Source organism: Lithobates pipiens, unplaced genomic scaffold (genome assembly GCF_037356315.1).
Source record: "Lithobates pipiens isolate NorthernLeopardFrog02 unplaced genomic scaffold, aLitPip1_a1.2 Scaffold_28, whole genome shotgun sequence".
In the NCBI taxonomy this organism is placed as follows: Eukaryota; Metazoa; Chordata; class Amphibia; order Anura; family Ranidae; genus Lithobates; species Lithobates pipiens.
Window position 1 is genome coordinate 145,410,667 of NW_027507789.1, and position 14,046 is coordinate 145,424,712.

Below are 14,046 nucleotides of genomic sequence, written 5' to 3' on the forward strand. Positions count from 1 at the left end.
TTCTAAAAAAAACAAACAGCTGCGCGGCCGCTCAGCGGTGGTTTTTACCCCCCCCCCCACTGCCATGTCAGCTGTTTGCTGGGTGCCTGAAGTCCGCCGCTCATGCTGGAAAACAATTTCTTTTGAAAACAGGGGGGGCGGGGCTAACGGCATCAGATGCCGGCTGCATGTGGAGGAAGTTTTTAAAAGCACTGTGTGTGGCTGCTGCTGGCTGTGGAGGGACACATGAGCAGAGATGGCTTAATTCAGGTTGGTGACACAGGTATTTCCCTTTGACACATTATTGCTTTACCAGGCTAGCTTATAGTGCTGGACTATAACCTAGTAGTGTACATTCTTTTTCATAAGTGCCTCTGCTTTTTATGCTTCAGGCTATGAGTGGAAAAGGGACCAGGAACTCTTCTAAGGGGTCAATGGTTTTACAACAAACTAAATCCATTTACAAAAGAATGTCATCCTCCTCTGAGAGTGATGCGGCCGGTCAAATTGAGCCGTCAGGGGAGACTGTTGTTGCAGCTGCGCTGGACACTCCAGTCCCTATATATAACACACAGGAGGTTTTCTCTTCTACCATTTTTTAATTTGGAAAAGAAGATTGATGCTATGATCACTCTCCATAGTGGGGTCTAAACGTAGCAGATCCTGATCTAGTGCTCAGGACCCTCTTATTGAGGTGCACGAGGCAGGGGATCAGGAAGATCTTCCAAGAAATTTGGAAGATACTAATATATCCTCTTCTGAGGACCCTAATCTAGAGGGAGTAGTATCACAAGACAGGTTGCTTGTACACTCTCTTACTAAATTGGTTCATTTAACCTTTTTGCTGCCTGTAACACAGGCTCTTGATGAACCCATCTGGTTTTGGATCACTAAAAACCTCCCCCATCTGGGGGTGCCTTTCCTATTCATGGCTAAAAAAGCTTATATATTCTGGGAACATCTGGGATAAACAATAATATCCACACTATATCCTATGGAAGAGCATTTCTATAAGAAATAGGGGGTTCCAGCAATTGATGCTGCAATCACCTCATTGAACTAGAGTCTCACATGTCCGGTGGATAATGCGCTAATGTTAAAGGATCCAACAGATAAAAAGTTGGAGCTTCTTTCTAAAAGCAATATGTCTTTAGCAAGTTCTGTAGCGCAGCCGGTTCTTGCGGCAATTGGTGTATCTCAGTCTATTAAGGAACAGTTTGTGGAGATACTTAAGATTCTGCCTGATCAGCAGGCCCAGCAATGGGCTGGCGTATCAGACACACTATGTTTCACAGTAGATGCTATTAAAAATTCTATTATTCAAGCCTCACGGCTAATGCTAGGACTAATGCATTCTCTGAGTTCTGAGGCTGAAATATTGGTCAGCGGAAGCACCCTGTAAGAAACTGTTGGCCAGTTTTCCCTTTCATGGTGAACGGTTATTTGGGGACGATCTGGATAAATACATCCAAAAGGATCTCTAATGAGAAAAGCCCTCTTTTACCAGTAAAGAAGTTTAAGCATTTCTCCTTTAAGCGTGCTTCCTCACCTGTGCCAGGGGCATCAGCCTCTAGGCAGTCTTGACGGCCTCCACCGTCAGGTTCTAGGGGAAGACCCCAAGGGCAGCACCAGGGTCAAAGAGGTCTTGGGGCAGAAAGCCTGCAAAGCAGAATGCTAAAGCCTCCTTATGAAAGGGCGCCCCCACTCGCTCGGGTGGGGGAAAGGCTCCTGCAATTTTCAAAGATCTGGCAGGAATAATGTCAAGACAGATGGGTGGCTTCCTCAGTTTCTCTAGGTTACAAACTAGAGTTCCTAGAGTTTCCGTCTCCTTGTTTTCTAAATGTTCCCAAGGATCCAGAGAAAAAGAAGTCTCTCTTTCTAGCACTGGATCAGCTGTTATCCCAGCTGGTGTTATCAGAGGTTCCCTTAGAGGAACAGTGCATAGGTTTTTATTCAAACCTTTTTCACGGTTCCAAAACCAAATGGAGAGGTAAGACCCATTCAAGATCTCAAAGATCTGAATCGGCACTTAAATATCCGGTCCTTTCGCATGGAATCAATCCGATCAATTTTTTCCATGCTGCAAGGAGGGGAGTTTTTGGCATCAATCGATATCAAGGATGCATATCTCCACGTGCCAATATTAAAGTTCTACGCTTCGAGATAGAAAATCATTATTTTCAGTTTGTGGCCCTGTCATTCAGTCTAGCCACAGCACCGCGGGTGTTCTCAAAGATTCTGGCACCTCCTTTAGCCGGATTAAGGGCTCAGGGCATAACATTCCTAGCCTATTTAGATGATCTATTTTTAATAAATTATTCAGTCTCTGGTCTATACCAAAGTCTGGTCACAGCTGTAAACTACCTGGAATCTCTTGGTTGGATACTCAACCTAAAAAAATCCTCCTTAAAACCATCAAGGAGATTACAGTACTTGGGGCTGATCATAGATACCGTACAGAAGAAGGTATTCTTACCCCAGAAAAGAATCAGTTCCATTATAGGACTAATGTGCTTGAGATTGTTAGGGAAAATGGTGGCCTCCGAGGCTGTCCCTTACGCACAGTTTCACTCGAGACTGCTACAACCATCCTGTCGGTCTGGAACAAGAAGGTTCAGGCTTTGGATTTCAAATACGCTTGTCTCCCGACATACATCACAGCCTAAATTGATGGTTGATAGATATTCAGCAACCTCCCAAAGGGGAAATCTTTTCTGCCAGTATCCTGGAAAGTGGTGACAACGGATGCCAGCCTTCTAGGCTGGGGAGCAGTCCTGGAAGAAGATTCTGTCCAGGAGACATGATCCAAGTCAGAAGGACCTTGCCTATCAACATTTTGGAAATTTGGGCAGTACATCTGGCCCTAGAATCTTGGATGCTCAGGCTACGGGATTGTTCTGTCAGGATTCAATCCGACAATGCCACAGCTGTGGCTTACATCAATCACCAGGGGGGGCACAAGAAGTCGTGCAGCCCAAAAAGAGGTGAATCATGTTCTAGCTTGGGCAGAAAATAACATTCCTTGCCTATCAGCGATTTTCATTCCAGGAATAGAAAATTGGCAAGCAGACTACTTGAGTCGCCAACAATTATTTCCGGGGAATGGTCTCTTCACCTCAACATTTTCCTAGCAATATGTCAGAGATGGGGTATTCCGGACATGGACCTGTTCGTGTCCAGATTCAGCAACAAAGTCGACAACTTTGTGTCAACAACGAGGGATCCGCTAGCATGCGAAACAGATGCATGCTAGCTTACACCGATCTATGCAATTCCTCCAGTTCTGCTTCTTCCGTGTCTTCTCTGCAGGATCAAGCAGGAACGTAGGAGGTGATACTGGTGGCCCCAGCGTGGCCCAGAAGATCTTGGTTTGCCGAGATCATAAAGATGGCGGGAGGAGTCCCCTGGACTCTGCCATTATGGCCAGACCTTCTCGCACAAGGTCCGGTATTCCATCCTACCTTACGGATGCTAAATTTAATGGTTTAGCTATTGAAACTCACATTCTAAAGGACCATGGGTTATCTCCCTCAGTAACGTCTACTTCGGTTATTGCCAGGAAGCTGGCTTCCAGAATCATTTATTATAGAGTCTGGAAGGCATATGTTTCTTGGTGTGGATCCAGGGGTTGGCACACCAGGAAGTATGTCATGGGTAGGATCCTTGATTTCCTGCAAATGGGATTAGAAATGAAGCTGGCCTTGAGTACTATCAAGGGCCAGATCTCGGCCTTGTCAGTCTTTTTTCAACAGCCTCTTGCTTCTCACTCTCTGGTGCGTAGTTTTATTTAGGGGGTAACACGGTTTAATCCCCCTATCAAAGCACCTCTAAATCCTTGGGATTTAAATTTGATCTTATCGGCTTTACAGAATCAGCCTTTTGAGCCTTTATGGGAAATTCCCTTGGTTCTTTTGACAAGAAAAATAATCTTTTTGGTTGCCATTTCTTCTGCTAGAAGAGTATCGAAACTAGCGGCTCTGTCTTGTAAAGAGCCATATTTGATCATGCATAAGGATAAGGTGGTTTTGCGTCCTCATCCTGAGTTCCTACCAAAAGTGGTGACAGGTTTTTATTTAAACCAGGATATTATTCTACCTTCTTCCAAGAGCCTCAGTCTAGGGAAGAGAAGGCACTACATTCCCTTGATGTAGTAAGAGCGATCAGAGTCAGGTTTGCAAAGCAGATGTTTTGCTTGTACTGCCAGAAGGTCCAAAAAGGGGACAGGCAGCATCAAAGTCCACGATTTCCAAATGGATTCGTCAAGTGATTGTTCAAGCTTACGGCTTAAAGAAGAAAATTCCTCCTTTTCATGTTACACTCAACCAGGGTGGTTAGTGCCTCTATGGCTAAGATCTGTAAGGCCGCAACTTGGTCTTCAGTTCATACATTTACCAGATTTTATCAAATCAATGTTAAAGGTCATGAGGATATTGCCTTTGGGCGTAGTGTACTGCAGGCTGCAGTATGAGTCTTCTGGCTCCTCCTTTTTTTGTTGTGTCTCCCCCCTTCAGTTGCCATTGCTATGGGACATCCCACATAGTAACTAATATGGCTCTGTGTCCCCTGATGTATGAAAAGAAAACAGGATTTTTAAAACAGCTTACCTGTAAAATCCTTTTCTTTGATGTACATCAAGGGGACACAAAGGTCCCTCCCTTCTTGGTATACACTTTTATTGCTTGGCTACAAAACTGAGGTACTCCTGTTAATGGGAGGGGTTATATAGGGAGTGCACTTCTGATCTTAGGGCGTGCCAGTGTCCATCACCTATTGGTGGCCTATTAACCCATATAGTAACTACTATGGCTGTGTGTCCCCTGATGTACATCAAAGAAAAGGATTTTACAGGTAAGCTGTTTTAAAAAATGTTTTTTATTTTTTTTTATTGGAATGGTTTTACATATGCACATATCAGCCTATCACAAGGCATATAAAAATCCACAATCATACAAATGTAAAGGTACATGGGGTGAGGATCAGTAGGGGTATGGTAAGATGGAATGGAATGGCAGAAAAAAAGGGGAAAGAGTGGGATGGGGGGTACCAGGAGGAATGATACGGGTTGTTTGGGGTGTGCACCCACATTCTAGTATACAACAGCCTTATAATACGAGTGTAATACTAATTTATTTGATATATTTATGGTTGCTGAGATTAGTTAAAATAAATATGTCACAAACCTAGACGTATAGGATGAAGAAATGCATATGCCAAGGTTACCTTCAGTGAAAACCAAATCTCAAAGCAAAAGGTAGATCCAGAAATATAGCCGGCTAAAACCTTATGCAAATCTCAAGTCCTGTAAGGCTAGGGCCACACTGGCATTAAAACTCAATTCCAGGGATTTGTTTTTTTTTCTTTGCATAGATACATTGGTCTAGCTTGGATCAATATACAGTTGTGCTCAAAAGTTTGCACACCCTGGCAGGAAAGTTAAAGATTCTGGCATTGCTATTGAAAATATGACTGAAAATGCCAAAAAGAGCTTTTATTTAATGATAGTGATCATATAAAGCCATTTATTATCACGTAGTTGTTTGGCTCCCTTTAAATCATAATGATAACAGAAATCACCCAAAAGTTTACACACCCTGGAATGTTTGCACTTGGTACAAACACATAAGGTGACACACACAGACCGCTTGCCGTCTGCCTGCCGTCGATTGACGGCAGCAGAATGGCACTCCTGTGCAAACCGCCGTAGTTGTACGGTGGGCGTTTTTAAGGAGTATAGGTCACGCATGCGCCCGCCATGTAATGTAGGAGCCATCGACTACCCGCAACCGCTCCCGAGAAGGAGAGAACAGAGATCTGTCAATGTAAACAGACAGATCTCCATTCTGTCAGGGGTGAGGAGAGCGATCTGTTGTTCCTTACGCTTAGGAACAACAATCGGTCTCCTTGCCCAGGCAGTCCCATCCCCCCACAATTAGAATCACTCCATAGGACACACATTTAACCCCTTGATGGCCCCCTAGTGTTAACCCCTTCCCTCTGACATTTATACAGTAATCAATGGCTATTTATAGTCAATGGTCCCAAAATAGTGTGAAAAGTGTCCGATCTGTCCCCCGCAATGTCGGAGTCCCAATAAAAATCGCAAATCGCCGCCATTACTAGTAAAAAAATAAAAATAATAAAAATGCCATAAATCTATTCCCTATTTTGTAGACGCTATAACTTTTGCACAAACCAAATCAATATCAATATCGCTTATTGCGTTTTTTTTAATATCAAAAATATGTAGAAGAATACATATCGGCCTAAACTGAGGAAAAAAATAGTTTTTTTATATATATTTTTTGGGGATATTTATTATAGCAAAAAGTAAAAAATATTGTTTTATTTTCAAAATAGTCATTTTTTTGTTTATAGCGCAAAAAAATAGGTGATCAAATACCACCAAAAGAAAGCTCTATTTGTGGGAAAAAAAGGACATCAATTTTGTTTGGGTACAATGGCGCACGGCTGTGCAATTGTCAGTTAAAGCGACAAAGTGCCATATCGCAAAAAATGGCCTGGTTCTGGGGCTGAAGTGGTTAAAATGTCAATGTTAATTTCCCACATCTGTGGCTTTTTAAATTACATTTAGTGTCTGTGTCAAATAGTCAATGAATTTCTTAGCTCTCATGTGGATACACTGAGCAGGCTAGATACTGAGCCATGGGGAGCAGAAAAGAACTATAAAAAGACCTGCATAACAAGGTAATAGAACTTTATAAAGATGAAAAGGGATATTAAAAGGTAGTCAAAGCCTTAAATATGCCAATCAGTACTGTTCAAGTGAAAAATTCAAGGACCTCCTGAGTCAGGTAGACCATGAAAGACTGCAGCCACAACTGCCACAGGAATTGTTTGGGATACAAAAAACCCACAGGTAACCTCAGGAGAAATACAGGCTGCTCTGCAAAAAAAGACAGTTTTTTTTTAAGGAGCACAATACAACAATACTTGAACAAAAATGAGCTGCGTGGCTAATTTGCTAGAAAGAAGTCTTTACTGCGCCAATGCTACAAAAAAGCTTGATGAGGCCTGTCAAGGTGTTGTCAGACATGTTTATATAATGAAACTATCATATCACTTTTCTTTCCTCTCTGAAATAACATGCTATAGAAAACACTGCAATATTCCCAGGCTTGTTGCTTAAAAGTAAACCTAGTTTCTGCTCTGTACCTGTTGACTTAAAGTGGTTATAAGTAAACCCCAGACATGAAATCTGAACAAAGCATATCCCTCTGTAGTGTGTACTTGTCTCTATCCAGAGCACCAAGTGTAATTTCTGTCGGCTGCTTCATTCCTCTGCTATTAGCATGAGTCACTTCTGACAAGTTTTCCTGACACAAAGAGAAAAAAGGTGACAGGGTGGGGACCTCCAGTTTATTGACAGCCTCAACTCTGTTCCTGTGTGCTGTGCTGAACCATGGAATTTCGATCCATGTATGGCCGGCTTTATTCCCTTCCACCCCTAATCCCTGTAGGCTGTAAATTTGTATGGGCAGGACTATGCTAGCTATGTATTTTTTCCTGATCATCCCTTGAAGGTTTGAATTTTATAGGTATCGCTTCCAATAATGGTTTAGAGACTTGGCGTTATTATATCTGTCAGTCACAAGCCGTGTTATTTATAGATTTCTGTACAATAGAGAAGATGTGACATGTAGCTAGAGATGGGTTCAGTAATGGATCCAAGGCTGAAGATGACAATACAAATGGGTCTGTAGTAATTTTCTTCTCTTCTTTTTCAGATAAAGCCACAAACCCTTGTAACCGTCAGGAGGATTGGGAATACATTATCAGTTTCTGTGACCAGATAAATAAAGAGCTTGAGGGGTATGTGTGTGATTTTTCAAGAAGAAAATGAGAATGCAAGTTGTGGTGGTGATTTTATAATGAAGATACCCTTCCTATGTTCTGTATTGGAAGTGATATTAATGTGATAATCTACATAAGAGCAGTGTTTCGGATATTTTTCTTCACAGAAAAATCACAGTACTGTTTGTTAATTTGTAATGTCTAGGCATGTAAAATACTTTAGAAATTGTGGGACAGCCTATCACTTCAGCAGTGGGGAGTAGATAGTTATCCTTGTTGCAATGTGCAAGGGAAGGTAAATTGTATCTTCATTACATACATGCTTACTTGAAAGGAATCTATGACAATACTTTCCAATTTCCCCTTGCTTGTTGTATCATAAGGTTCAAGAAAGGAAGGTTGACCCCTGGAAGTCGCACATCTATGAGTCCTGCTGCAATGAATGGAGTGGCAACCTCAGCCTGAACTCCGACCAGCCCTAATGGGTTTCACTCCGCCCTCGGAGCTTGGTCATGGGGATTAATGACTAAGCTCCGGGGGCGGAGTGAAATGCGTTGGCTGCAGGGCCTTTTTGGAGTCCAGGCCGAGGTTGCCACTCCATTCATTGCAGCAGGGCACCATAGATGTGCGACTTCCAGGGGGGCACCCTTCATTTCTTGAACCTTTGCAGGAGCCAGGATGGCTCCATGCCCTGTCAACTTGTATCATAATTTGTATTTATTATACAGTTTATACGCTCCTCTACTCATCATCTGCACATAAAAGATTGTTATTAGCATTCCTCACTTGGACCGGCCATACACGGTTCGAATCTCAGCCAGTTCCTGCTAAACCAGCCGAGATTCGAACCATTAATGGGCAAGCTGAATGTACAAAGTTGATTGATCAAAGCGGCTTCAGAAAAGGTATGTATAGCGATTTTCTTCTTTACAGGGCTTGATAGATTAGTGTTAGAATGGGGACATGTTTCGATGGGGATACAAGCCTCTTCCCTTCAGTCCTGGCCGGTGGTTGTGGGGGTCTGCGGGTGGGGGATTTATCAGAATCTGGAAGCCCCTTTTAACAAGGGAGTGTGCTTTTGGGCCCCCAAAGCACCACCCATGTTAAGAGCATGTGGCCTGGTAAGTTTGGGGGGGCTCCCCCCCCCTTTCCTGACCTGCCAGGCTGCATGCTTGGATAAGGGTCTGGTATGGATTTTTTTGTTAAGGGGGGCTTCCAGATTCCGATAAGCCCCCAGCCCGTAGACCCCCACAACCACCGCCCTGGCAAGAGGCCCTTGTCACACATGGGGACAGGGTGCTTTAAGGGGGGGTGCCTGCTTGCTCGTTCCCCTCCGCTTTCCTGACCAGCCAGGCTACATGCTTGGATAAGGGTCTGGTATGGATTTTTTGGTGGATTTTTTTGTTAAGGGTGGCTTCCAGATTCCGATAAGCCCCCAGCCCGTAGACCCTCACAACCACCGCCCAGGGAAGAGGCCCTTGTCCAACATGGGGACAATGTGCTTTAAGGGGGGGGGGGCACCTGCTTGCTCGTTCACTCCCTTTTCCTGACCTGCCAGGCTGCATGCTCGGATAAGGGTCTGGTATGGATTTTGGGGGGTACGCCATTTTTTTTGAAAGATTTTGGTGTGAGGCAAATGGCTTGGTAAGGATTGTGGAGAGAGGGGGGGGGGATTCCACACTTTTTTATTACATTCACGCAAAACACATGTAAAAATGCGACACTTGTCCATTGAAGTCTATTACATTACAACGCAATCTACTGTAGGTAAACATTCATTGACGTAGATAAAAAGAAAAAGAGAGAGGGGCGCCTCTGGGTGCAGATTTTTCAAAAGGTTTTATTTACAATGTGATAATAGTAAAATTTTGCACTCACATTTAGTAGGCAAAAAATAGGCATTGAACACAAGGGGTCATCTGGTGTATCTGATTCAAACGTCAGCCAGTGATCCGGTCCACATCTGTCATCCTGTCATTCCTGTTCCTCTCAGTATGGTCCACTACAGGTGTTTAGGAGGAAGCCGGCTTATGGTGGACGCAAAGTATGTAGTTTTTAAAACGAGGCTTGGGAGGCAGAGATGGCCAGGGTGCGGAGCTGTGACGTCATAGAGAGTGCAAAATTTTACTATTATCACATTGTAAATAAAACCTTTTGAAAAATCTGCACCCAGAGGCGCCCCTCTCTCTTTTTTTCTTTTTATCTACAGCAATCTAGGAGCTTAGTTTCAGCTCTCCTAAGGTGGCAGCCCTGTATGTGGATTCCTCCCCCCTCCTCATCTCTCCCCCCCTCCCCCACAAAATGAACTAAAGAGCATCCAATTCCTCTTTTTGGACTTGACAAAGCAGTGCACTTTTGCACTCACTATTATATGTACTTTTATAGACTTTGCTCCTTAGTGGGAATCTAATATTATTTTTGATTTGCGCCAAAAACTTGTCTTATGTCTAAACATTCATTGACCCTTTCCAAAAAGACAACGGCTGAAAAACAAATGGTTACTGGGAAAACAACTAACTGGAGAGGCTTTCAAATATCTGGCCTGAATCTACTAGTAGCTGTTAGTAGAAAATGAAAAAGGAAAAGACATCCATTCTGCTAAGGACAGTAAGTGATACTGAGCAGGTGGGATGGCTTATCGCCTCTTGGGGGCAGCCTTCAGTTTTCTAAGTGCCTCGTGTTCTTTTCTCCTATAGATGGAGCTCAAACTCTGGGTTAATCTCAAGCTGTGTGCCTCAATGGACATTAGAGAAACACGGTTTTGAAAACATTGGTAACTCCTATTGTAATCCTTAGTAACCAATCAGAGTTTAGTTCATTGTAATCAAATGATGAAAATGATAAAATCTAATTGTTTGCAAGAGGATACTGTAATTTACACTGCCTTCCTTAATCATGATACTGTTATAATATATTGATGGTTTTTGCTGGATTTGTGACTGATGGAGTTTTGCTTTTGCATTGACCAGTATTTCCTATTGCTAGGCCACAGATTGCTGTCAGACTGTTGGCGCACAAAATCCAATCTCCACAAGAATGGGAAGCTATGCAGGCACTCACAGTAAGAACTGCATTTTGTTGTGTCAGTCAAAAACTGTTAGTATCCACTGCATGAGGAAATAAAGTTTCACAATTTGTGTTGATAACTGATAAGGGTTTAACATATGGGTGTAAGTACGTTGCAAGAATTTAGCTATAGGGAAATCATTTATTAGGATTAATGTAAAACTGGCATGTATGTATGTTATCTGTCTTGACCTTCTTGCTAGAAAATGCTAGTTGCTTAGTGTTAACTTTGTCGTTGGAAATATTTTCGTCTAATAAATGAACACTATTTTAGTCGACTAAAATACAGCTCAAACAATTTTGATGACTAAATTACAACTAAAACTAAAATGGCATAGTCGTTAGGGATTTTGGAGTTGCAGGCTATTTCTTGTGTTGACTACTATGACTAAAGCTAAATTGAAATCAGTACATTTTAGTGGACTAAAATCAAATGGGTTTTGTTAAATTGTAATGGATTATTATAGAGTATGTAATGAGTTTAGGAATTTTAGAGAAATGCTTAAATAATGCATTACAATTTAACCTGTTCCCGTCCACGCTATAGACGAATGACGGCTACAGTGTGGACCTACATTGCCAGGAGGCCGTCAATAGACCAAGTCAATGATCCCGGTCCCTTGCCACGTGATCAGCTGTTAGCCAATTATTATTCAGGATTTATATAGCGCCAGCAATTTACGCAGCGCTTTACAATATAAAAAGGAGGCAATACAGTTACAATACAATAAAATACAAGAGGATTAAGAGGGCCCTGCTCAGAGGAGCTTACAATCTAATAGGGTGGGGCAGGTGGTACAAAAGGTTATAACTGTCGGGAATGAGCTGATGGAAGTGGTAGGAGATTAGTTGGAGACGTGATAGGCTCCCCTGAATAGATGAGCTTTCAGGGATCGCCTGAAGGAAGCAAGAGTAGGGGATAGCCAGACTAGTGGAGGTAGCGAGTTCCAGAGGATTGGAGAGGCTCTGGAGAAATCCTGTAGATGAGCATGGGAGGAGGAGACGAGAGAGCTTGAGAGTAGGAGGTCTTGAGAAGAACGGAGGGGACGATTTGGGTGATATTTGGAGACAAGATTGGTGATGTAGCTCGGGGCAAAGTTGTGAATGGCTTTGTATGTTGTGGTTAGTATTTTGAATTTAATTCGCTGGGTGATTGGGAGCCAGTGTAGGGATTGGAGGAGAGGGTTGGCAGACGCTGAGAGGTTGGTAAGGTGGATAAGTCTGGCAGCAGCATTCATGATAGACTGAAGAGGAGATAGCCTATGGAGAGGCAGGCCAATGAGAAGGGAGTTGCAATAGTCAAAGCGAGATATAACAAGGGAGTGAATGAGGAGCTTGGAGGTTTCATTTGTTAAAAAGGGGCAAATTTTAGAGATGTTACGGAGGTGAAATCTACAAACTTTTGACAACGATTGGACTTGGGGCTGAAATGACAAGTCCGAGTCTAGGATTACACCTAGTACCCTAGCGTGAGGGGAGGGCCTGATGGTTGCATTGTTGATTTTGATGGAAAAGTCGTGGAGAGGGCATGTGCAGGGGGGAATATTAATAGCTCAGTTTTAAAGAGGTTTAGTTTAAGGAAGTGGTGTGACATCCATGCTGATATGTCAGTTAGCAGGTTAGTAATGTGAGAGGAGACTGAAGGAGTGAGGTGAGGAGTAGACAGATAGATTTGTGTGTCATCTGCGTATAAGTTGTATTGGAAGCCGTGGGTGGTTATTAAGTGACCAAGGGAGGAGGTGTAAATAGAGAAGAGAAGGGGTCCAAGAACAGAGCCTTTGGGGACCCCCACAGAAAGGGACAATGGAGAGGAGGAGACAGTTGTACGTGGCACTGAAGGAACGCTGTTATAGATAGGCAGAGAACCAGGAAAGAGCAGAATCTCGGAGGCCAAGGGAATGTAGTTTATTGAGGTTAGCCAATGATAGCTGATCATGAGAAGATTGGTAGTGTTTTTTTTTCTCCTCACGTTGACAGCCGATCATCAGTTTCTGTGTAAAGGATATCGGTCCCGAAGAGGAAGAGGCACACCCGCCTCATCTGTGCCCACCAGTACCACCTGCCAGTGCCCACACAGTGCATATCAGTGCCCACTAGTGTATATCGGTGCCAACTATCAATGCCCATGAGTGCCACCTATCAATGCCCACCAGTACTGCCAATCAATGCCTCATCAGTGCCATCTAGCATTGCTGCCTATCAGTGTCACCTACCGGTGCCCATCACTGTCCATAACTGCCAACTATCAGTGCCAGCTATCAGTGCCACCTATCAATGCCCTTCAGTCCCGCCCATCATTGCAGCCCATCAGTGCTACCTCTCAGTGCCCACCAGTCCCACCTCTCAGTGCCCACCAGTGATGCCTCATCAGTGCCCACCAGTACAGCCTTATTTAGTGCCCATCAATGCAGACTGTCGGTATCCATCAGTGCAGCCTCATCAGCGTACATCAATGAAGGAGAAAAATTAACTGTTCATAACAAAATCTAAAACTGTTTTTTATTTTTTTTCAAAATTTTCGGTCTTTTAATTTTTTTAAATAAAAACTAATAAACCCAGAGGTGATCAAATACCACCAAAAGAAAGCACTATTTGTAGGGAAAAAAATATAAAAATTTCATTTGGGTACAATGTGGCATGACAACCACGCAATGGTCATTCAAAATGCGATAGCGCTGAAAGCTAAAAATTGGTCTGGGCAGGAGGGGGGTTTAAGTGCCCAGTAAGCAACTGGTTAACTAATCCCATTAGAGTTTAGTTGACTAAAATGAACTGGAGATTTTAGTCGACTAAAATGAACTGGAGATTTTAGTAGACTAAAATACAACTAAAACAATTCAGATGACTTAAATGCGACTAAAACTGCATTGTAGTCAAAAGACTATGACTAAAACTAAATCAAAATTTGACGTCAAAATTAACACTGGTTGCTTGGCTATTATGCTGTTAGAATTTATTACCTGTATGCTTATTCCAGATCACTGACTCTAAGTATTAAAGTTAAAGAGGCTCGTCAGAAAAAAATAAAGTCAGCAGGTACAAATACTGTAGCTTCTGACTTTTAATATTAGGACACTTACCTGTCCACGAATCCAGTGGTGCCTTCACCCGAGCCAATTTTTTAATAAGCTCGGGTGCTGCCCATCGCAATTTCAGGTAAGGGAAATCGTCAGTTAAGCCTTGAGGCTG

The 14,046-nt window shown here is 42.9% G+C and overlaps 1 protein-coding gene across 5 annotated transcripts in view; it reads left to right on the forward strand.

The window, feature by feature from the left end:
• GGA3 (golgi associated, gamma adaptin ear containing, ARF binding protein 3) overlaps positions 1-14,046 on the forward strand; it is a 198,585-nt gene that overhangs the window by 95,666 nt on the left and 88,873 nt on the right. For 3 of the 5 annotated variants that reach the window (XM_077459653.1, XM_077459649.1, XM_077459652.1), the window contains exons 2-3: positions 7,725-7,809; positions 10,777-10,852. In XM_077459653.1, the coding sequence (XP_077315779.1) occupies positions 10,838-10,852 (15 nt within the window). In that variant the 5' untranslated portion in view covers positions 7,725-7,809; positions 10,777-10,837. Of the gene's footprint in view, positions 1-7,724; positions 7,810-10,760; positions 10,853-14,046 lie in introns of those variants that run through there. The other 2 variants (XR_013263565.1, XM_077459654.1) reach the window with 2 other exon arrangements.